The sequence below is a fragment of the Rhineura floridana genome, chromosome 13, assembly GCF_030035675.1.
Source record: "Rhineura floridana isolate rRhiFlo1 chromosome 13, rRhiFlo1.hap2, whole genome shotgun sequence".
Lineage (NCBI taxonomy): Eukaryota > Metazoa > Chordata > Lepidosauria > Squamata > Rhineuridae > Rhineura > Rhineura floridana.
Genome location: NC_084492.1, coordinates 27572861 through 27596341, shown reverse-complemented (window position 1 = coordinate 27596341; position 23481 = coordinate 27572861). Strand labels below are relative to the sequence as shown.

At 43.8% G+C, this 23481-nt stretch overlaps 1 protein-coding gene across 1 annotated transcript in view; it reads left to right on the top strand.

Moving 5' to 3' along the window:
* Nucleotides 1–1280: 1280 nt before the first annotated feature.
* LOC133369397 (ATP-binding cassette sub-family C member 12-like) overlaps nucleotides 1281–23481 on the top strand; it is an 81691-nt gene continuing 59490 nt past the window's right edge. The window contains exons 1-11 of the mRNA XM_061594671.1: nucleotides 1281–1367; nucleotides 7209–7375; nucleotides 8617–8772; nucleotides 10061–10208; nucleotides 12228–12461; nucleotides 13496–13669; nucleotides 14293–14440; nucleotides 15687–15835; nucleotides 17137–17244; nucleotides 19657–19929; nucleotides 21862–21933. Of these exons, the coding sequence (XP_061450655.1) occupies nucleotides 1281–1367; nucleotides 7209–7375; nucleotides 8617–8772; nucleotides 10061–10208; nucleotides 12228–12461; nucleotides 13496–13669; nucleotides 14293–14440; nucleotides 15687–15835; nucleotides 17137–17244; nucleotides 19657–19929; nucleotides 21862–21933 (1716 nt within the window). The remainder of the gene's footprint in view (nucleotides 1368–7208; nucleotides 7376–8616; nucleotides 8773–10060; nucleotides 10209–12227; nucleotides 12462–13495; nucleotides 13670–14292; nucleotides 14441–15686; nucleotides 15836–17136; nucleotides 17245–19656; nucleotides 19930–21861; nucleotides 21934–23481) is intronic.

The window sequence follows — 23481 nt, the reverse complement described above, 5'->3', positions numbered from 1 at the left end:
GACCTGCAGGGGCCTTGGAGTTGCTCAGCACCTGGACAGCACACTGTGCTGGCAGGCACACAGCTCACCTGGTCACAGTCTTCCCCATTAGAGTGAGAATGATTTTTTCCCCTGTTTAAACCAAGTTTAGCCAATATGGCAGCCTTCCAAATGTTGGTGAACTGCAACGTCCATCATCCTTATTGGCCACTCTAGCTAATGGGAGTTGTAGTGCAACAACATTTGGAGGGCACCACAGTGGCTACTCCTGATTTAAATTATAGTAATTATTGCTTAATTTGAACCTGTGTGCATGAATTAGCATATGCAAATTTTATGCAAATCTGCACCAACTTTTGACCTTTTTTGTGATGCAGTCATTGGCTCCCTTAGCATTGATGGATAACACTGAGAGTATCTCTTCTGGCTTTTCATCCATCCCATGAAGGGAATGTTTGGGGTGGTATTTCTTTAGTCAGTGTGGGAAGGAAGAGCATTGGTCTTGGAATGTTCTCTTACAGGCTCAGAGTGACCGTTGAACCAGGCAGTTGGAGAGGGAGAAGCTGACCCGATTGGAATGACAGAGACAAAGCTTCATTCCAAGTGTAAGGGAGCTGATGGAGCAGCCAAGGGGAGAGAGGTGGGGCATCATATTTTTTTAGAGTGTCAAGGGTCACCTGTGGGAGAGATGGCAGAGCAAGGAAAAAGATAAGTGCTGAATCCACTGTATCTAAGGGCCAAGCTAGACATCACAAGGGGGAAAACTGGGTTTCCAATGGGTCTCCCTGCTAATACATGGGCTTGAAGCATTTGTGGGAGGGGTGCTTAACCTTTCTGCTGCCCACCAGCTTCAAGGCCCACCAAGTCATTGTATCACCTTTATACAATTTCCCCTGGATGGACTCATTTTTAATTCAGAGCCCACCTGGAGGGGAAATCATTTCAGAGATGGGAGACATTTACAGGGGAGAATTGACTGCTGATTGCCTCTCTCTCTTTCTTTCTCTCTGTCTCACTCACTCACTCACTCACACGTGCCCCTTCTGCCCCATGATGGAGGCAGTTCACATGTTCAGCTGCAAGGCATCTTTTATTCATTCATTCATTCATTCATTCATTCATTCAATCAATCAATCAATCAATCAATCAATCAATCGGTCTTCTGCCCTTCCTCCCAGAAGGAGCCCAGGGCAGCAATGAACAGATATTAAGGTACAAGCCCTAAGAATATTCAGTTTTTCATTTATCCATACCTATTATTAGTGATACCAGTGGTCACTACAAGCTATGTGCAAGGTGCCATGACTCCAGAGTCCAGCAGCCATCAAGAGTCAGAGTCTGAGGCTTCAGAGTCTCCAGCTAACGAGCTGGACAAGGAGCCAGAGCAGGTTTGGGGCTCCAAGCCTGCTGCTGGAGACTGGGAGACCATGGAGTCTGAAGGTGACTGATAGGAGCCCCTAGAAGAACCTCCCGTACCACTAGGACCTACCTGTAGGGCCAGAGTTAGGACCCTCATGGGCACCTTTCACCTGAGCCTCTGGAACCAAATGCCTCCCATGGTACCTCACTGTTCCAGTGGTGCAGGGAGTGCGCAAGGCTATGGAACAGAAGAGGAGTGCCCATCTTCAGGCCAGAGGATTGTCCCTTTAAGAACCTAAAGTTAACCACAAGGGGGTGGAGCCTGGGGGAGAGAGACAGGCTGCACTCACATTGTACATTTATTCCACTATCATTCCACTTTAAACAGTCATTGCTTTCCCCAAGGAATCCTGGGAAGTGTAGTTTGTGAAGGGCGCTGAGAGTTGTTAGGAGACCCCAATTCCTCTTGTGGACCTGCAGTTCCCAAAGTTCCCTGGAAAGAGGGAGTGATAGTTAAACCACTCAAGGAATTGTAACTATCTGAGGAGAATAGAGGCTTCCAAACAATTGTCAGCACCCTTCACAAACTACACTTCCCAGGATTCTTTGGGGGAAGCCATGACTGTTTAAAGTGGAATAATAGTGGAATAAATGTATGGTGTGAATGTGGCCAGAGTCTGGGGGGGGCAGAGGGTTAAAAGGGCTCAGCCTGCTCTTGACCTTTATCAGAGCAAGCAACTCACTTGGAGCTATCCATAGTCCTGCAGCTCCTGAGCTGCCTTGCTGTGTGACATCAAACCAGAGCACCACGCAAGGCTGGCTCTAGGTTTGCGAGGGCCCACAGCAGAGGCACCCTTCCATGCCCCTCCCCTGCCATGTCAACAAGTCCCCTGTTGCCATGGGCAGCCTCTCCCATATTTCCACCTTCCATCTTATAAACATCCCCTATTGGTGGATGGGAAAGTAGGCGGGGCTTCCCCTGCACACAGCAAGCAGAGAAGGAGCGGAGGAAATAGGAACTCTGACAGAGTGGATGGGGGAACGGGAAGCAGCTTTGTAGCTGGGCAGGGCAGCACTGAGGAGGCATCCAGGGCTGGTCCCAAGACATTATTGCTGCCTGAGGAGAAGGAGAAGATGGCACTCCCTTCTGTCCTGGTTTTGCAGAGGAGCCCACGGGGTGGTGCAGAAGCACAGAGTGAGCAACTAGAGGAGGACTGAGACCTTTGGGCCTCCTCCTCCTCCTCCAGTCTGCCTTTCCTAGGCTTCATCCCCTTTGTGGGAATTACAGCTCTTAAAGGGCCAATGGGCACTCCTGCACTCCCTGGCTTCTCATTTGGTGCACTCCCTGTACTGTTGGACTGGCGAGGTAGGTTAGGAGCAGAGCTTGGAAAAGTTACTTTTTTGAACTACAACTCCCATCAGCCCAATCCAGTGGCCATGCTGGCTGGGGCTGATGGGAGTTGTAGTTCAAAAAAGTAACTTTTCCAAGCTCTGGTTAGGAGACACTCTGTTCCTAGGGGAAGTCACCCATGGGCTTCTTAGCTCTGGCTCTGGAGGGCCTGCGTCTGTAGGATCTGGTCCCTGACTCGGTCTCTTGGTTGCTGCTGGATTCTAGGATCATGAGACCCATCCAGTTCTATGTACAGAGGCCTACTGGGCTAGCAGGTGAATCTTGCTTCAGCACTGGGGATGGGCTATGTGTAAGGCTGTGCATGTCTTCATAAGCAATTTATATAGCCTTTGAATGTCACGATTTGAGTGATTTTGAAAGTACCTGATGCTTCAGAATTAATTTTGTGGGGAAATAACACATAAAGGACAGATTAAGTTTTTTACAAGAGAAAAATCGAAAAACATTGCATTTCAGTTTTTTGTATTCTTGAGCATTGTTATTTTCTCCCATTTTTCTTTTCCTTTTCCTGGTCCTTTCTGTGTAGTCCTGGATTGCATAAGGATGCTAACAGTGGTTTTTGTTTATATTTAAGTATTAATTTTGTTGCCATTGGAACCTCAATAAAAATTAATTAATTAAAAAGAAAACACTGGTGACAGGATGGCATTCTGTCTACCACACCTGAGGCCAGATTAGGGGATCCAGGAGAGACCATGTGGAGGGGAATGGCTGGGGGCTCAGAAGAAATAGACAGGGGCTGCTCCTGCTGCTTCAGAGCATCCACTGCCTGAGTCAGACGCTTCACTGATGGTAGGGCCAGCCCCAGGGCCGGATTATCCATTAGGCTTAGTAGACTGAAGCCTAGGGGCCCGGAGCTCTTGGGGGCCTGTGCATAAGCTAAAAAAAATTATAATATAGAGCTTCCGAACCACCCGCCACCCCCCCGCTTCACTTACCTTTTCTCTGCTGTTTTTTGCGGTTTGCCATCAATCAAGATGGCGGCTGAGGTTTCCCTAAGGGGCTGAAGCCTCTGCTGCCATCTTGATTGATGGCAAACCTGAAAAGCAGGAAGGTAGGTGAAGTGGGGGGGATGGGATGGGATGGCAGGTGGCTCAGAAGCTCCTGTCCTGCAATCCCTCCTGTGGCTGTTTTCGCGGATCATGGAGAGGCCCAGAAGAGAAGGGGGCCCCAAACACCAATCAGCCTAGGGGCCCTCCTCAGCTTAATCCGGCCCTGGCCAGCCCCCTAGATGCTAGCAGCTGCCCAGTCATCTGGCTAGGTGCACTGACACATTACATGTGAAGTCCAGTACAAAGAATGACTTCAAAGGCGTCTGGCAACTCCTCCTTACCAATGAAACTTGTAAAGAGATCCAACTCCCACATCGCTTATAAGAACATAAGAACATAAGAAGAGCCTGCTGGATCAGGCCAGTGGCCCATCTAGTCCAGCATCCTGTTCTCACAGTGGCCAACCAGGTGCCTGGGGGAAGCCCGCAAGCAGGACCCGAGTGCAAGAACACTCTCCCCTCCTGAGGCTTCCAGCAACTGGTTTTCAGAAGCATGCTGCCCCTGACTAGGGTGGCAGAGCACAGCCATCATGGCTAGTAGCCATTGATAGCCCTGTCCTCCATGAATTTGTCTAATCTTCTTTTAAAGCCGTCCAAGCTGGTGCCCATTACTGCATCTTGTGGGAGCAAATTCCATAGTTTAACTATGCGCTGAGTAAAGAAGTACTTCCTTTTGTCTGTCCTGAATCTTCCAACATTCAGCTTCTTTGAATGTCCACGAGTTCTAGTATTATGAGAGAGGGAGAAGAACTTTTCTCTATCCACTTTCTCAATGCCATGCATAATTTTATACACTTCTATCATGTCTCCTCTGACCCGCCTTTTCTCTAAACTAAAAAGCCCCAAATGCTGCAACCTTTCCTCGTAAGGGAGTCGCTCCATCCCCTTGATCCTTCTGGTTGCCCTCTTCTGAACCTTTTCCAACTCTATAATATCCTTTTTGAGATGAGGCGACCAGAACTGTACACAGTATTCCAAATGCGGCCGCACCATAGATTTATACAACAGCATTATGATATCGGCTGTTTTATTTTCAATACCTTTCCTAATTATTGCTAGCATGGAATTTGCCTTTTTCACAGCTGCCGCACACTGGGTCGACATTTTCATCGTGCTGTCCACTACAACCCCGAGGTCTCTCTTCTGGTCGGTCACCGCCAGTTCAGACCCCATGAGTGTATATGTGAAATTAAGATTTTTTGCTCCATAATTTTTTGCTCTATAATCTTTCTTCAAACCCTCCCTCCATGAATCTCTCTCACTAGCCAAATGGATCCTTGACTCTTTGGCACTTCTGTGCTAAAGCTGTTATCGGATGCACTGTTTGTTCTGCTAACACAGCATTTCAAATGGTAGCATTTGAGCTGACTCCCATACTAAGGTCTGGCTGTCTGTGGAACAGGAACAACACGCATCTCACAAACGGAGATAATTGTTGTTGTTGTTGTTGTTATTTATACCCCGCCTTTCGGCTGAAGGCCCTCAAGATGGCTTACAGAAAACACAAATATCAAAATACAATATAAGAATACATCAATAAAACAATAAAGCAATACAATAAAGCAATACAATTTTCAAACACAGTTGACAAGAGTTAAATAACAATGGGAGAGATGGGGAAAACAAGGGCCACCCAAGGGGCCACTGGTGGCCCTGCAGTGCAGCATCCCAAGGAGTGGCTTGCCAGGTGGGATGGAGCTGCATTGCTAGTGGCAGGTGGCTCACTATTGCTTACTAGGAGGGATGAGGCAATGGGGGGTGTCGGTACAGTGCAAATGCAGCAGCTGACCCAATCCTGGGCTCCTGCTAATGTGTTTGCACCATGCTGACCTCCCCACAGCCCCGCCTCTCCAAGTAAGCATTAGTGACCCACTGGCTGGGAAGCTAGCATTTTTTAAAATTGATTGTTTTATTATTATTTACAAATTTAACAATGGGGAGGAGAAAAGAAAAATATTACTGAAATTAATGTAAATAAATAAAAATATTACAAGTATAAAAATAAACTAAAGGAAAAGAAATAATATATGAATACAACTAATAATAACAATAAACAACCATCAGTTCCCATTAACCATCAGTACATGCATCTTGAGTTAAGCATGTAGATTGATATAGGCCAAGAAGCTAGCGCAGTGGATCCGTCCCACCTCGTAAGCGGCCTCTGCCTAGGGATGGAAGGATTTGTCCATTTCTCTCTCTCTCTCTGCTTCTCATTTTTCCATTCTTAAATTCAGCTCTCCATATTTCTGCAGCAATTTGCTTTTTTAAAAAAATCCTCATGGAAATTAATTAGCATTTTCGTGCCAATTTCTCCTAATAAACGCATTTTTGAGTGCACATTGCTTGTACATTGACCAATGTACACACTTGTTTTGCAAGGAATATCCTCCAGCATAATGCATGTTTGAATGTTATGTTTCACCAATATATTAATTTTTAAGCACGCTTTTCCCCACTGTATGCATTTTTGTAAATACTGCTTGAAGAACTGCATTGCAAAATTCAGAAAAGTGTAAATTTCAAAAGATGGTTGTGTTTTGATTCTCATATTGTTTTGGAAAGTGCAAACTTAATTGATCCACCTTTAAATGTGAACTGAATCAAATTGCTCCCCCATCCCCAATTCTGCCAAGAACCTTTGGGCCCCATCCAGTCTATGAACATCAGGGCAATCCCACATCTGCCTTCCACTTCCTTTTGAAGGAAAGGATTGTGGCCTAGCAGTTAGCTGTGCCCTGTTGGCCACATAGGATCCTGCCTTACTTGCTGAAAACCAACTCTTTCTATGACCAACATTAAAATGCCTTCGTATGAATGGGCTATCAGCATTGGTAGTTGGGGACATATTTCACCATGCCCATAGCTGCAGTTTTAATTGTTGCCAAAAGGTTTTTAATTACTTGTTTTTAACTGTTGTTATTGATATTGTAAACTACTTAGATTTATTTTACAATCAGGCAGTATATACATTTTGTTAAATAAATAAATGCATACATAAATACCAGAAACCTGTGTTGTTCCTGCGATAGGAAAACCAAGTTTTTGAAAAATAATATAAAATAAAAAATAAAGTTGGAAACAACCTCAAAGACTATCTAGTCTGAACACTGAAAATGCAGGGAACCCACTACTGTAACATCCCTGAAAGGTGGTCATCCAGCCTTTACTTAATAGTAATGGAGAGTCCACCATCTTCTTTATTGTTGTTGTTATATGCCTTCAAGTCGATTATGACTTATGGTGACCCTATGAATCAGTGACCTCCAGTAGCATCTGTCATAAACCACCCTGTTCAGATCTTATAAGTCACCATCTTCTAAGACAGTCTATTTCACTGTTAAACAGTTTGTACTTTTTTAAAAAAAGTCATTAAAGTAATAGTCTCTCTCTTTCTCTCCTTCCAAGAGAAATCTGGCCAAGAGCAATGAGCCTTGGTGCCTGCAAGCAGACAGGATGTTTACGACAGAGCATTTCCTGCATCCCAACTTCGACCCAAGAGATGGAGAAAAGACCTTCTACCAGAAATATTCCTCAAGCTTAAACACCATGATTCCCATACGCTTAAAAGCAAGGTAAGTTGTGTGAACTTGGAACTGTAATACAAACTGTGCAGCAAAGATTGTCCTGAAAAGCATTTGCGTCTTTCCATGTCAAGTCTGTAGGTCAGCATAAAACTCTGCTCCTTTACCCCTTTTCCTTCCTTGTGAAAGGTGCATCCTTTTGCGAATTGCTGAGCTATAAAAATACTCCAGCCTTTGAAATGTTAAGGCATCTCCTTAATACTAATTGATGAGATGCAGACCCTTTTAAAGGATTCTGCAAACAGCTCTCTCTGCACAAGGCAAAATCCTTAAGAGTTGTCCAGCGTGGGACAGACTGTCTCAGGAGTGGGTGAGCTCTCTCTTGCTGGAGATGTTTAAGCAGAGGTGAAACAAGTCAGGGGAATGCCAGAGTTGCATACTGCATGGCAGATTGTGCATTGAACAGGGCGAGGCTGTAGCTCAGTGCTAGAGCATGCAAAGCAGAGCATGCAAAGAAGGCCCCAGGTTTATAGTATCAAGCATTCATTGATACTTCTCGCACCAAACAATAAGGGCAGGGATGGCCATAGCTCAGTGGTAGAGCATCTACTTTGTATTCAGAAGGTCCCAAGTTCAATCCCTGGCATCTCCAGATAGGGCTGGGAGATACTCCTGTCTGAAACCCTAGAGAGTCACTGCCAGTCAGTGCAGATAATACTGAACTATATGGACCAATGATCTGACTTGGTAGATGTTAGCTTCCTGTGTTGGTTACCTCCTCTGTGCCTTCCAGTTCTGAGATTCTAATACATTCTCTGCATGCAGAAGCTTTTTGGTTCAATTCCGAAACCAGAAAGACCAGAAGCAGGCAAGGGTTTAAAAAATATCTTACCGAGATCCTGAGGTGAGCTCCTCTGCCAGTCAGAATGGGCTGGATGGAACATAATAAGAACATAAGAAGATCCTGCTGGATCAGGCCAGTGGCCCATCTAGTCCAGCATCCTGTTCTCACAGTGACCAATCAGATGCCTCACTTGGGAAGCCCACAAGCAGAACCTGAGTGCAAGAGCGCTCTCCCCTCCTGCAGCTTCTGGCAACTGGTATTCAGAAGCCAAAGCTAGTAGCCTTATCCTCTATTAATCTGTTTAATCCTCTTTTAAATCCATCTTAGTTGGTGGCCATTACTGCCTCTTGTGGGGGTGAATTCCGTGGACAAATAGTCTGACCTGGGGTAAGGCAGCTTTCTACTGTTGTAATGACTTCTTATTTTATTTTATTCCCTTTCCCTGCAGATCTTCTGTGAATCCAATGGATGATGCTGGGCTGCTCTCATTTGCTACGTTTTCTTGGCTGTCATACCTAATGCTCAGGGGATTCAGGCACAACATTGACGTGAACACCTTGCCTCCTCTGTCTTATTATGATAGCTCAGAAACAAATGCCAAAAGGTAGCATTGTTCCAACACAACTGTTTATGTAAGAGCTTTTCTGCATGCAGGAACCTTACGAAATGATACTTTTCATTCCCCCATTTGCACTATACATGCCAAGCATTCTGATGCCACTTTAAATCAGTAACTGCTTCCCCTAAAGAATCCTGGCAACTGTAGTTTGTTAAGGGTGCTGAGAGTTGTTAAGAGACCCCTAATCCTCTCACAGAGTGAGAATTCCCAGGGTTCCTGGGGAGAGAGAACAATTGTTAAACCACCTGGGGAATAATGCTATGATGCTGCTTTAAATGTATAGCCCTTGAGTGTAATAGGCAGTCCTCAGCTAGAAAATAACACTGTAGGTAGCTTCCCACCATGTTACTCCTGCAAGGTGCAGGGAAGCCGAAAGGAAAGCACAGCAAAGGACCATTGTCATTAGTACAATTTTTTTGTTGCACATGCAATGCTTATAATCCTGATTTCATCCAGATTTCCAGTATTTATGGGGAGAAGCTCCTTATTAGTAGGGCTGGTGCCAGCACCTGCAATCCTTGGGCATCCAGGACCCAGCACCCCAACTGGGTCCAGTACCGATTTCCTGGTTCAGAAAGTCTTAATAGAGGAACATAAGAAGAGCCCTTCTGGATCAAGCCAGTACCCCATCTAACCCAGCATCCCGTTCTCACAGTGGCCATCCAGATACTTCTGGGAAGCTCACAAGCAGACCCTGAGTACAGCAGCACTATCCTGACTTGTGATTCCAATCAACTGGTATTCAGAAGCATACTGCCTCTGACAGTGGAGGGAGAACATAACCATCATGGCTAGCAGCCACTGATTGCTTTATGCTCCATGAATCATCCTCTTTTAAAGCCATCTGAGTTGGTGGCCATCACTACACCTTGTGCCTTTGCACCAGAGATTGGAACTCTAATGGAGCATTTGCTTCAGTGGTGATATAAGTCAGAATCAGGGCTTATATGGGAGCTGGAGGCTCTATCTGGGCTCCCAGTTCAGACTCTGATCCTGGCAGATGCTTAAGCATGCCTCCCCCTCCTCCTGAGTAGCATCACTTATGCTTGAAGTTCCTCTCTGGCTTGCCATCTCTTCTGCTCCGGTGGCCAGGGTGGGGTCCAAGAGCCAGCCAGGAACCCTGGCTTATGAGTGGCTCACCACAAGAAACTTCTGTAGAAATGTTAAGGCTATCTGTTCAGCACTGACTTTATAATTTGCCAGCAGAAGTTGGTCTCTTCTAACAAGCTTGTGAATGGAGGATATCTGCAATGTGATAGTTTGCTCTTGACAGATTACAGCACCTTTGGGAAGAAGAGCTGGCCAAAGTTGGACCTGAGGAAGCTTCTTTAGGTAGAGTGGTGTTTAAATTTCAAAGGACCCGAATTTTGGTGGACATGATGGCAAACATCACTTGCGTTATTTTGGGTGGTTTAGGACCGGTAAGTAGCATGGAAAGATATAATATATAAATGCACTTGAAACATCTGTTTTGCAGTGTGTGTGTGGGGTGTGTGTGTGTTGTTGTTCAGTAGCAGAGCAAATGCTTTGCATACACAGAGGCAAAGTTCTGTCTTAGAGACGTCCAATGTTGAACTAGATGAGCCAATGATCTGTTCCTGTCTAAGACAGCCTTTACTTGCAACCTTCAGTTCACATTTTTAAAAACTGATAAGGATAAATCTACAGAGGCCATTCCATCAGCCTAGTCTTTGACAACCTGTTTTGGCTACAGATCCTATTAGCCCCAGCCAGAGCTTGGAAAAGTTACTTTTTTTGAACTACAACTCCCATCAGCCCCAGCCAGCATGGCCACTGGATTGGGCTGATGGGAGCTGTAGTTCAAAAAAGTAACTTTTCCAAGCTCTGGCCCCAGCCAGCATATCTTCTATTAAGCAAACTGAGGCTACTGCCTCAGGTAGCAGGTGCAGGGGAGCAACAAATTTGTGTCCCCCCAGACCCAACACTTGCCTTTGCTGACTGGTCCTGCTGCCACCTGCCCAGCGGCGAGGCCCTCTACTTCCGTCTTCTCCCTGCCTGCCTCACTGTAGGAAGGACCAAGGGTATCATCTGAGCAAGGCATTCTGGACAGGATGGCTCTGAAAGTGCCTGTGCCACTACTGTGGTTTTCTGTAGCAGTAAATAATGCCTAAAATTAAGGAGAGGGGGAGTTCAAAGCAGGGATGTAAGAAGGCATTTGTTTTCCATCCCACCCTGTATTCGTCGCATGCAGCATTTTTTCTGTTCCGCTGCAGTTTGTTTCCCCCAAAGCCTTCTTTATTCAGCTCACTGCCTACTGTGATCAAATTACGTAATTAATTATTTAAATGTTGTAAGTTACGTTGTCATTATTCCACCCCACTCATTTCAATGAAGAAAAATGCAATGCAAATGGGGGTGGAGTTTAGGAAGGTAATCAATTACATATTGTTTGTGGACTGAAAGCAACAGCAGTGGCGAATGCTGATTGTATTTGCTGGCCTGATTTTTGTTCTGGACATGGGACCAAAAGGGAACATCAACAATTTCCACTCATATTTCTGTTTTCATTGGAATTCTCTGGCATCTCTCAATCAAAGTTTAACATGTTGTAAAGCTCTTTGCCGTTTTTAATGAAATAGCCGTATACAAATATTTTCATAAATAAACCTTATAAATAAATAAATCAAGTGAAGTTTAAAGTTAAGATTTGAAGCATCAACAAAGGAAAGAAAAACCCAGAAAAGTAAGCTGTGAGAGGAGGAGGCACCACTGCTGCCTGTCGCCACGAAAAGGTGAAGCATCCAAGGCCAGGGGAGGGGAAGAGGAAGAAATGTGGAGGTGGGGGGGCAACTCAGGTGATGTAGGCTGTTGCACCAACTCTGGGGCTACAGAACTCCTTGTATTCCAGCATCAGGCAGGAATTGGAATAGATGACCTACAAGTAGGGAAGGGACAGATATGTCAGTTTCAGTTCTTCTAGTTTCTTGTTTGTCCAATCTTAAATTCAGCTCCCCACATTTCTGCAGCAATTTGCATTTTTTTAAAAAAAAATTCTAATGAAAATTCTTCAGCATTTTAGTGCGAATTTCTCCTAATAAGCACATTTTTGTAGGCAGTTTTGATTAATGAACACATTTTACAAGCAATTTCTGCAAATATAATGCATTTTTGTATGCTATTTTCAGTCATATTCATTTTTAAGCACATTTCCCCCAATATATGCATTTTTGTAAGCAATTGTTTGATTAGAGAAGTGCATCACAAAATGCGGATAAGTGTGAATTTCGAAGGATGGCTGTTTCAGTTCACATACAGTTTCAGAAAGTGTGAATTTGATAGATTTGGCTTTAGTTCAAATTTCTCACATATCCTTATCTCCAAGTTCATCAAAAAAGTAGTCCAGGTCTCTACTGAATATTGCAAGTTCTAGAGATTTCTTATTTCCTCTCCTAAAAAATAACTAAGAAATTCTTTCGCAGACAGTCATCATCCATAACATTCTGTGGCACAGTGAAAGTGGCTCCAGGGATGTGGTCAAGGGGATTGGCCTCTGTGTGGCCCTTTTCCTCACAGAAGTGTCCAAAGTCCTCTTCTGGTCATTGACGTGGGCTGTCAACTACCGCACTGCTATCAGATTAAAAGTTGCCGTAACAACCATCACTTTTGAGAAACTGCTGTCATTTAAGACTTTGGCACACATCTCTGTTGGTGAGGTCAGTTTACAAAACCACATCCTCTAATTCAGGGGTGGGGAACCTCAGCCTAAGAGCTGAATGTGGCCCTCCACACCTCTCCATCTTGCGGCTCTCCTCAAGCCACACCCCTCATTGACCCTGCTCTATGCCCTCCTGAAGTGCTTTTTCCAGTCTGCAATGTGTGATAATGCCCCTTGATTGCCTGGATGGAGATGTGTATGTATGTACAGTACATAGAAGCCTGAAGATTTTGCGTGGCTGGAATGTAGCTTACTGTCCATTCCATTGCCCTACTTACTTTTGCCTCTGGCCTCACCCACCACTGCCATGTGGTCCTTGAAAGATTGCTCAAGAGTGAATGTGGCCCTTGGGCTGACAATTTCCCCACCCCTACTGTATATAAAAGTGATTAAGCAGTTTCAGTCCCTTGTTTAGGTTCCAGATAGGGCATTAAAGGGGCAATTGCTGGATTCCACATATCTCAATGAGGCCCAATCCATTTGGTATTACAGTTTGTAAAATTTATTTGGTGAAATGTTTTTAAAAGGTCATTCTGATCAATAGATAAGGCTATCAGTGGCTGCTAGACATGATGGCTATATGCTCCCTCCAGGTTCAGAGGCAGTTATGCCCATGAATACCAGTTGATGGGGGACAACAGTGGAAGAGAGCTATTGCCCTCATGTCCTGCTTGTCAGCTTCCCCGAGGCATCTGTTTGGCCATGGTGGACCATAGAATGCCGGACTAGGTATGCCTTTGGCCAGATCCAGCAGAACATCCTGTTATTTTAAACCAGGTGATCCCAGGCTATGGTCTGAAGACACATAAGGCTACCACCTTGCTGAAGATAAGAAGATCTGGGCCTGGTCAGTGCCTGGATGGGTAACTGCCGCCTTGGATTCTATGATGAAAGAAAGGTGGGGTATAAATGTAATTAATTAAGTAATTAAATATAAAGCACCTGAGCCTGGTGTTATAAATTGCTTGATGATTAATTGAAAATCTTTTCAGTACAAGATCACTGCACTCCTGTTTCCTTTGTTTCTTTCAGATGATCAATTTGTTAACCACTGATGGCTATCGAATGTTTGACGCTGCCTTATTTTCTCCCATGCCGCTTGCTGTGCCTCTGCTGATGATTGTGTGCACCATCTACTCTTGTCTTATCCTTGGTCCCACGGCACTCATAGGAATGGTTGTTTATATTATATTCATACCAGTACAGGTAAAAACAATCATATGCTGCATAATTATGGTATATTTTTATTCCAGTACACCTTTTTATTAAAGATATTGCCCCCACCCCAGTGGTTTAAGGGAGTTAAATGATAAGTCTGGCCACATCTGCTCCACATATTTAAAGCAGTATCATACCACTTTAAACATTAATGACTTCCCCCAAAGAATCCTGCAGTTTGTGAAGGATGCTGAGAATTGTTAGGAGACTTCTATTTCCTCTCAGAGCTAGATTTCCCAGAGTTCCCTGGGAAGAGGGATTATTAGAGGATGCCAAATATCAGTTGATGGGGAACAGCTAGAGGAGAGGACTATTGCCCTCAAGTCCTGGTTGTGGGCTCCCCAAGAGTCATTTGGCTGGTCACTGTAGGGAACAGGATGCTGGTGTAGAGAGGCAATTGGTGTGATCTAGCAGGGCATTTTTAATTTTTGCTGTACCTGGAGTTGCCAAGGATTCAGCCTGGGATCTTTTGCATGTGCTTCACCACTGAGCTGCAGCCCTTCCCCCACACTTAACAGACACTAAAAGGGGCTGTTTTCTTACTTGCACATTAGTATTTGTCTCTTCTGTTAACAGTTTGCTTTCCTGACATTTTGCCTTCTTCACTGTAGATGCTCATAGCCAAGTTAACCTCCGTATTCCGAAGAGCTGCCATTTCAAGGACTGATAAGCGTGTGCAAATAATGACTGAGATTTTAAGCTGCATTAAGTTGATCAAAATGTATGCTTGGGAGAAATCCTTTGCGAAAACCATCGGAGGTATTGTGGGTGGGGGCGAAGAGCTCTTTTACATTTCAACAGAGTGCCGTAACTGGATTGTTACTTACAATTTTCTTTGTTTCATTGGTAATTCAAGATGATACTTTGCAAAATTACATCCCGTTGTCTAGAACCGGAGTGGCTAAACTTTTGTTTTTTTTGTCTCAAGGCCTCTGGTGATTCACCCTTGGACAATGCTCTGGGGGGCCCATGTCATTGGTGGATGTGGCCATCCCACACCTTGCACGTGCATACCCATGACACACCCAGACACAAAGCCCTCCTTCTCAGATGGTCTATGCAGATCTGCAGAGGAGGGGTGTTAATGCTCCTCCCTGCTCATCAAATTATCGATCTACCAGTCCCTTTGCTAGCATTACTAGGGATATGGGATGGGCCAAATGAAGATGAATTGGATAAAAAACTGATTCTATATGTATTGCTAACTGCTGCAGTGATTATTGCAAGAAACTGGAAACACTTAGAAGAGTTAACTAAGGATTTATGGGACAGTCAAATATGATCTATAGCAGTTGCTGAGAAATTCACTCAAAATTAAACTATGGTAGCAGACAAACAAACAACTCATCGTCAACTACATGGCAAAAAATTATTCAAATGTCTCTGGTGAAATATGCCAGTATTTGGAATTCTTAGTAATTCTTCAGCTTCAAGTGAGAATATAATAAGACCCCCAAAACAACATCCTGGTACTTATGAACAAAACAAATATTTAAAAAGGACCTGTTACTGCTCTTCACTACCAACAATTGTTTTTCTTCCCAAGAATTGTGAATGCAATGACCCAGATTTGTCCTTTTTTTGTGAAAAAAGTCATTTTCATTCAGTTGTACTTCCCCCTGTTTATTTCCTCATTTCTTAAACATTACTGAATTATGTGTGTTTGATTAAATAAATAAAAAGAAATATATATTTAAAAATTGAATTATCAATCTGATGGCTGGGGAGGGGGCAATCTACTTCCTCATCAGTGTACCTGGGCTTGACAAAAAAGTTTAAAATCCCCACTACCCCAGTTAAGTGTCTACTTTATTTATTTTTCACTCTTCCACTGTTTAAAAATCAGTGAGGTCCTGGTGTGTGTGTGTGTGAGGGGAGAGATATTTGGCTGGGGAGTTGCTCATCTAGCCCTTGGACTGGGAGTTAACCACCCATAGTTTAGAAGGATGTGTGATTTATCCCTTTGCTCACATCATAATAGGTTGATGTCTTTTACCATCCACAGACATCAGGAAAGAGGAAAGGAAAATCCTGGAAAAAGCGGGCTATGTACAGAGTGTGAACTCTGTCCTTACGCCAATTGTGTCCACCCTGGCGATTGTCATGACATTTGCCTTCCACACTCTTTTGAAGCAAGAGCTAACAGCCTCTGTTGTAAGATGTAGCCATTGCAATATATCAATGATCATTTTGCCTGTTTTGTATTTTGACATTGTTTTTTATAGTGCTTTATAGCACCCTAAACCTTAAGGGTGAAACTACATGTTACATTACTCCGGCTTTCTTTATAGCATACTCCCCTGCTCGCCACGGGCAATCAAACATTTTGTGAAGGTGACGGCATAGAGTTCCATGCAGGTGAGCTAGCAGGCTGGTGGAGGAAGAATGATCTCTCCATTCCTCCTCCACCAGTCTGGTTGGTTTCCACGCTAGTCATGGAAGGAGGAGAGTCCCTTCCTCCACAACCAGCACAGAAAAACAAACAGGCTGGTAGAAGTGGGAAAGATCATCCCTCCTCAACTAGATCAAAGTTTGTTTGTTTTTAATGAGCCTTCTAAAAAGCTAGCAGCCAATACTTCTTCTGCAGCCAGCATGGAGATGGGGGATAGGGGAAACTGTGGCTGTCAAGTCTCCATCAGAGAAATTCAAAGCATAGCATCAAAATCCATATTGCAACCTGGCAACTTTAGTCTATACCAGCCTTTTCCAACTAGTGGGCCACCAGATGTTGTTGGACCACAACTCCCATCTTTCCTAACCATTGGCAATGCTGGCTGAGGCTGATGGGAGTTGTGCTCCAACAACATCTGGTGGCCCACTAGTTGGGAAAGGCTGGTCTATACTGACATTATTGAGGTAGCGTAATGGTTGGAGTATTGGGCCAGCACTGGGGAGAGAGAGGTTCACATCCCCAGTCATCCACAAAGCTCACTGCCCTTGGCCGGTGACCAACTCTCAGCCTAACCTACCTCGCATGGTTGTCTTGAGGATAAAATGCGGGAAAGGCTCTGAGAGCCATTATATGCTGCCTTGAAATCATTGGAGGAAATTTATTAGGAAATAAATAAATAAGGCCAAATACATAGGCGGGCACTGTGTGACAGAGACCATGGTCCAGTGGTTCTGGATTGCTGGTGCTGCTTTAAACGTACAGTGCAGATGGGGGTCTTACTTTTGTACAGTAGGTTATATTCCAGCCATGCAAAAGCCACGGCACACATACACACCACACATCCTCCATCACTGTTCCAGGCAAGAAGAGGACACATCCCAGCCAGGCAAAAAGCACTCCAGAAGGGTGTGGCGTGGGGAGAGTTCCAAATACAGGTCTGCCACCCCTGCCATACAGGGTAAAGCTAAATAGTCAACCATTGTTTCGGAGACCCCTCCAAGACGTTACAAGGAAACAAACTTACAAGAGACTAACTGCCTTTCAACTCCTTTCCCTTCTGCAGGCCTTCAGTGTGATTGCTATGTTTAATGCCATGAAGGTTTCAATTGCCATTTTGCCATTCGCCGTAAAAGGGCTGGCGGAAGCCAATGTTTCTCTAAAAAGGCTGAAGGTAAGAAGAGCAACAATGCAGATGTGTTTTGGATTTGTTTAGTAGGCGTATGAACAGCAATAGCCACCCCCTCATTCATGCTGAGGTTCTTGTACTAGATGATGCTTTCGCTCTTGCAATATGCATTGTAACATATATTGTTATACCGGGGGGTTGCTTGCTAAAGGAATTAAAGGATTCTGTTCAAGAAGCCATTCCCCCTTAACTCTGCTGTTACATTGTTTTTTTGGAAGGGGTTGCTGCTTCTTTAGCCGCATCTGCATGATACGTTTAAAGCAGTATCATACCACTTTAAACATTTGTGGTTTCCTGCAGAGAATCCTGGGAACTGTAGTTTGTTAAGAGTGCTGAGAGTTGTCAGGAGACCCGCCCCAGAGCTACAATTCTCAGAGTTCCCTGAGAAGAGGGATGGATTGTTAAACCACTCTGCGAATGGTAACTCCATGCAGATCATGCACTTTACTGGCTGCTCAGCTGTGGCTATGGTCCTCTCTGCTCAGCCTTAAAACTCCCTGTTCACCCATCTATATTGATGTATTCGTGTGATCCACTGATCTGTGGTGCATTTTGTCTTTGTTTTATGAATGTGATTTTATGCTGTTCACTGCCATGGTTCCTCTTAATGTTGGCAAGGTTTATTTTTGCAAGCAAATACAAACAAACAAGCAAACAACAGACAGAGCTCATCACTGGTCCCAAAGTGTTCGACATCATCCATCAATGTATTTATTTATTTATTTCCAACAAAATTTCATAACACAATTGCATGCATAGATTTTAAAAAATAGTACATAAAAATACAATGTGTTTCTATCAGATCACATAATTAATGGATAATTATAGCACTGTTCAATAAAGCTGTTAATTTTCATTGATTTCTGACTTCCCATTACTTAATCTTTTTACATCCATTTAAATAACCAATATTTAAATTATTATTACAAACACCTTTTGATTGTATATTCCTTAGAACCACATCTAACCCATACCAAGCATTAGGTGGAGGAAGATTCTCCTGGCTATATATTATATATATTAAGGTTGCCATGTTTGTACTTTGTTAATTTCTCTTGATCTTATATAATATGCTAATTTCAACATTAAAGCTATTTCCCAGAGTTTATTCACCTAGGCTGATATCCAGCTAGATATATCTGCTCGTGAAAGGACTTTTGATTGTGGAAAGGAATTTTGCCTCTGTCTCCTCTCCCTGCCCCCCTTGCCCCCCCCAGATCTGAGGATTCCTCCAACCTGTTGAAGCAGATTTGGGTAGGTCACAGGGGCGATATGCGGGAAGTAGAGAGGGCGAGGAAGTTCCACTGCACAAACTGAAATCCTTGCACTAGCTGTAATAGATTTAGAGGTAGTCAATAGCTAAACAAGATACCACTGAATCTAGCTTTGGGAGTCTGGTTGATGAGTATAGTAAGAATATTTATTAAGAATATTAATTATCAGGATCACTTCCAAGTCATAAACCAGCAAAGTATAATAATAACAGGAGAGGTTGCTTGAGAGGATACAGCCACTAAAAAACAACAAAGCTAAGATAAACCTGACTAAACATTTAAGAACTTTAACTCAGGTCCCCCAGCAAAATAATAACAGGTTCTTAGTACAGTCAACTACCAGATGGTCAGAGTCAGATGGAAGGGTACCAACATAGGTCTAACGTAGAATCCTCTAGGCCAGCGTTTCCCAACTAGTGGGCCACCAGATGTTGTTGGAACACAATTCCCATCTTTCCTGACCATTGGCAATGCTGGCTGAGGCTGATGGGAGTTGTGGTCCAACGACATCTGTTGGCCCACTAGTTGGGAAAGGCTGCTCTAGGCTCTTAGTAGGGTGTCCCAAAGCTTAGAACCCCCTGAGGCTTAAAACCCCTTTCTCCCAAATCACCCAGCAACCAATCACAGGCCAGGAAGGGCATAACCTTTCAAGGCCCTAGTGGCACAGCTGATTTTATTACTACCTTAAGCACAGATGCATCTGCTTAGGTTAATCAGGTCTGTAAACCCTTCCAATATGCTGACAGGCAAAGTCAAAAGTCAATAACAAAGGCCACATTTTACAATGGATGTCAGCAACAAAATGGATCCCATTCATTCTACTGGTGAATCCATTTGTTGAGGTACTGCCCCCAGTCACTAGACAGGTTGCTTTTTCCATTTATGAGCATACTGCCACATCAATATGAGACAGGTGTAGGGAACATTTTACCCTCCAGATGTTGCTGAACTGCAGCTCCCACCATCGCTGGCCATTGGCCATGTTTGTTGGGGCTGATGGGAGTTGTAGTTCAGCAACATCTGGAGGGCCAAAGGTTCCCCATACCCAGTATAAGGGGATTAATTCTGCATGTCCCTTTGTTGGACATCGTCCTTGACTCTTCTTCTTTCTTTTTCCTTTTAGACAATTCTTCTCACTAAAATTCCTCCTCCATATGTGATGGCGTTGAAGGACCCCCAAAATGCTGTGGTACTGGAAAATGCCACATTGTCATGGGCAAATTCTTCTAGTGAATGCAATAACAAAAGTAATAAGGAGGTTGTCCTGAACGGGAAAAGTGCCTGCAAATACCAGTCAGTGACAGGACCTGTAGTTTCTCACTCTCAGATATCAAGTGCTGGGAAAGAGTGCTCCAACAGCGTTGCCCTGTCCAACATAAGTTTTACGGTACAGAAAGTAGGTATACTGAACAATAATTTCCAGAGGAGTATCCTTATTCTTCTTCTGCAGCAATAACCACAAACAGCCTTGTGGCACCTTAAGGACTGACAGTTGTTTATGGCATAAGTATTTGTGGACTACAGTCCATTTCATCAGATGCACAAAGTGTAATCCTGAGCTACAGATGTTATCCTAAGTTGCAGATATATACACATAGGGATGGGCGAGAATTTCAATTCAGCTTGCATTTAAAGGCAAACCTGCCTAATCCACATTTTCCAAAATAATGAACAAATTGAAACACAGGATCCTTCAAAATGTCGCTTCTCCAGATTTTGCAGGATAGTTCTCCAAGTAATGGGCACAAAAATACAAATACCTGGGCCACATATGCATAAAATGTGAATAAAAACACATATATTGGTGAAAATAATATTAAAATTCATTATATTTGGGAAAACTGCTTTGCAAAATGTGTATACTAGGCAAAATTGCCTATACAAATATGTATTTTAGGAGCAGGGTCAGCAATGGACTCCAGCGGCCCTTGAAGATGTCATTGCGGCAGCACTACTACCACTGCTGGGGGCTCAAATAGGTCTGGCCACATTAGTAATTCAGAGCACGGTATTCCTGATCTCTATGTATGGATGTGAAAGTTGGAGAGCGAAAAAAGAGGATAAGAGAAAAATCAACTCATCTAAAATGTGGTGTTGGAGGAGAGCTCTGCGGATACCATGGACTGCAAAAAAAGACAAATAACTGGGTGTCAGAACAAATTAAACCAGAACTGTCACTAGAAGCTAAAATGATGAAACTGAGGTTATCATACTTTGGACACATCATGAGAAGACATGATTCACTAGAAAAGACAATAACGCTGGGAAAAATAGAAGGGAGTAGAAAAAGAGGAAGACCAAACAAGAGATGGATTGATTCCATAAAGGAAGTCACAGACCTGAACTTACAAGATCTGAACGGGGCGGTTCATGACAGATGCTCTTGGAGGTCACTGATTCATAGGGTCGCCATAAGTCATAATCAACTTGAAGGCACATAACAACAACAACAACAACGAGATCCCTTCTGAGGAGCTAGATGTGGGGCAGGAAACCTCAAGCCTGGCGGCCAAATACTGCCCTCCAAGCTGCTGTATCTGGCCCTTTGAACTCACCCCAGGCCATACCCCCTACTGGCCCTGCTTCACATGCTCCTTCAGGCCACTGATTCATAGGGTTGCCATAAGTTGTAATTGACTTGAAGGCATATAACAACAACCACCATTAGTGTGCTGTGCACACATGCCTACCATCACTCTACATGGTGATGCAGGAAGTGGTGCGGGTAGCCCATGCTGGCAGCAGGGGTGTGTGTGCTGTCTGGGAGGGTGGCTCCCGCTTCACAATCCACACCAGCATTGGGTCTTGGGGTACATGCTCTGCAACCCAACGCTAGCACAGAGCGGAAGCTCCACCCACCCAGCCCCACCCTCAGCGAGTGCCCAACCTGGCTGTCTGCTGGCATCAGGCCTGATCAGGAGAAAGTCGAACTAAAACGCTGATGAATTTTCATGAGGATTAAAAAACAGCCACAAACTGATGTGGAAATACAGAGAACTGAATTTAAGACTGGAAAAATGAGAAACTGAAATTGACAGATTTGCCCATCCTTATACACACGGTTGGTTTGCAGGGTAGGGGATTGTAAAAAGTGACACGAGAGAGAAATTAAATGCAGAAAAGTAGACAGTGATAACTATGTACTTAAGCGGTAATGCACTGTTTTTCTAGTAAGTCTTTTTCTAACATATGATATTTCTTCATATTTCTTCCATGTGCTATGGTTAAGATTTATGAAATTACTCTGTGCATGTTCATGTAGCATACAGTTGGGGAAAACACATTATCACTGTGGATAAACCAGTTTCAAAATCAATTTTCTTGGCAGGGCAAGGTTTTAGGGATTTGCGGACATGTTGGAAGTGGAAAGAGCTCAATCATAACAGCGATTTTGGGACAGGTATGAACCTTTGAAAACTTTTTGCAGAAGGGATGTATGTAAAATAAGAAAATTAAGAAATGCATGCCACTGAATTAAGAGCAAGAGCTCATCATAAGAAAGGAAAGTAGGCAGCTAATCTGTTATTGAAGCTTCTTTCCACTACTGAGTATTATAAAATCTGTGTCATTCACTTAGCAGTCCATTTCAATTAGATGTAATCAGGGCACCTCTCCATGCATTTGACTTTGTGTAATGGAGTGATCAGAAGAATCCTGACTAACTACTAGCAATGCAACAATGTTCTCTGAAGCTGTATTTTTGTTGCTGCTGCTGGGGATGTTGCATGTGCTGTACACATCTAGCTGTTATCACAAGACATTCTTAAATTTACAATCAAATTTGCAAGTGAATGCCATTCAACTCAGTCAGTACTATGCATAAGATAACACTGTAAACTGATGTGTGTGCATATGCACACACACACACACACACACATGCATAATATCCCACACTTGTGTCATGATTTCACATTGACACATTAGTTTTCAAGTTGGAAGAAAAACAGAACCTGGAGGTTATTTCTCCATTGCAAAATTTGTGTGTGTGTGTGTGTGTGTGTATGTGATGGGGAGAAATTTGATTCAGTTTGATTGAATGGCGAACCTCCCTAATTCACAACTTCTGAAACAATGTGCAAACGGAAACACAACGGACTTGCCCTGCTTCTGGGCCCCCTGCTGGAGCGCAACCAGAGCTGTCGCACAGCGCCTCTCTGGACACTGTTCTGTTAGATACATCCCCCACAACCCTCGGAGGGAGAAGAGAGCCAGCCCCTTTGCCCCCCGTGCACCGGTGGCAGAAGAGAGGGATTCAAATAACATTAAGGCGGAGCCAACGGCTTCACGGGAAAACCCAGACTTCTTAAGGGGATGCAGGGGAGGGGTTTCCTTGCTGATTCAATGATGTAGTGTTCCAAAGACATGCTTAGTCAGAGTTAGTCAGGGGAAAATTCCTAGAAAGCATAGTTAGGTTAATGAGGTGAACTGCTTTTGATGTAACTGTAACTTTAATAAAAAGAGAAAAAAATCCCAACCGCATGACTAGATTCAGCCTGACGAACGTGCTGCTGATAATCAACAATCTTTTGAATAGAATCTGAATCATCATTACTTTGAATGAAGAATTTAAAATAAGCATCCCCTGATGAAGGCTATATAAGATTAGCCGAAACGCGTTGGGCTTTTTTTATACAATTTTAATTTACACAAAGGGGATAAAACTGTGACTTTTTACTTACGCTTTTTCATCATTCTGGGTTACCCCCCTCCATTCAACTGTTTCATTGAATGACATCCACTCTCTACCTACCTCAATTATTTTCTTAGGCCAACGTTTTTCCCGGCATAAGTTTTGCCTGGATTGGGACCAGCAGGAGCATTCAAAAAATGAGCTGGATGTGGCCTAAGTCCCCTCACGTCTGCCCCTGTCCCCACATGCCCCTTTTCTGAGCCTTATGCCAGCTTTGCTTACACCAGTCTTGGCTGAGCTGACTCAGTCCGGTGTAAA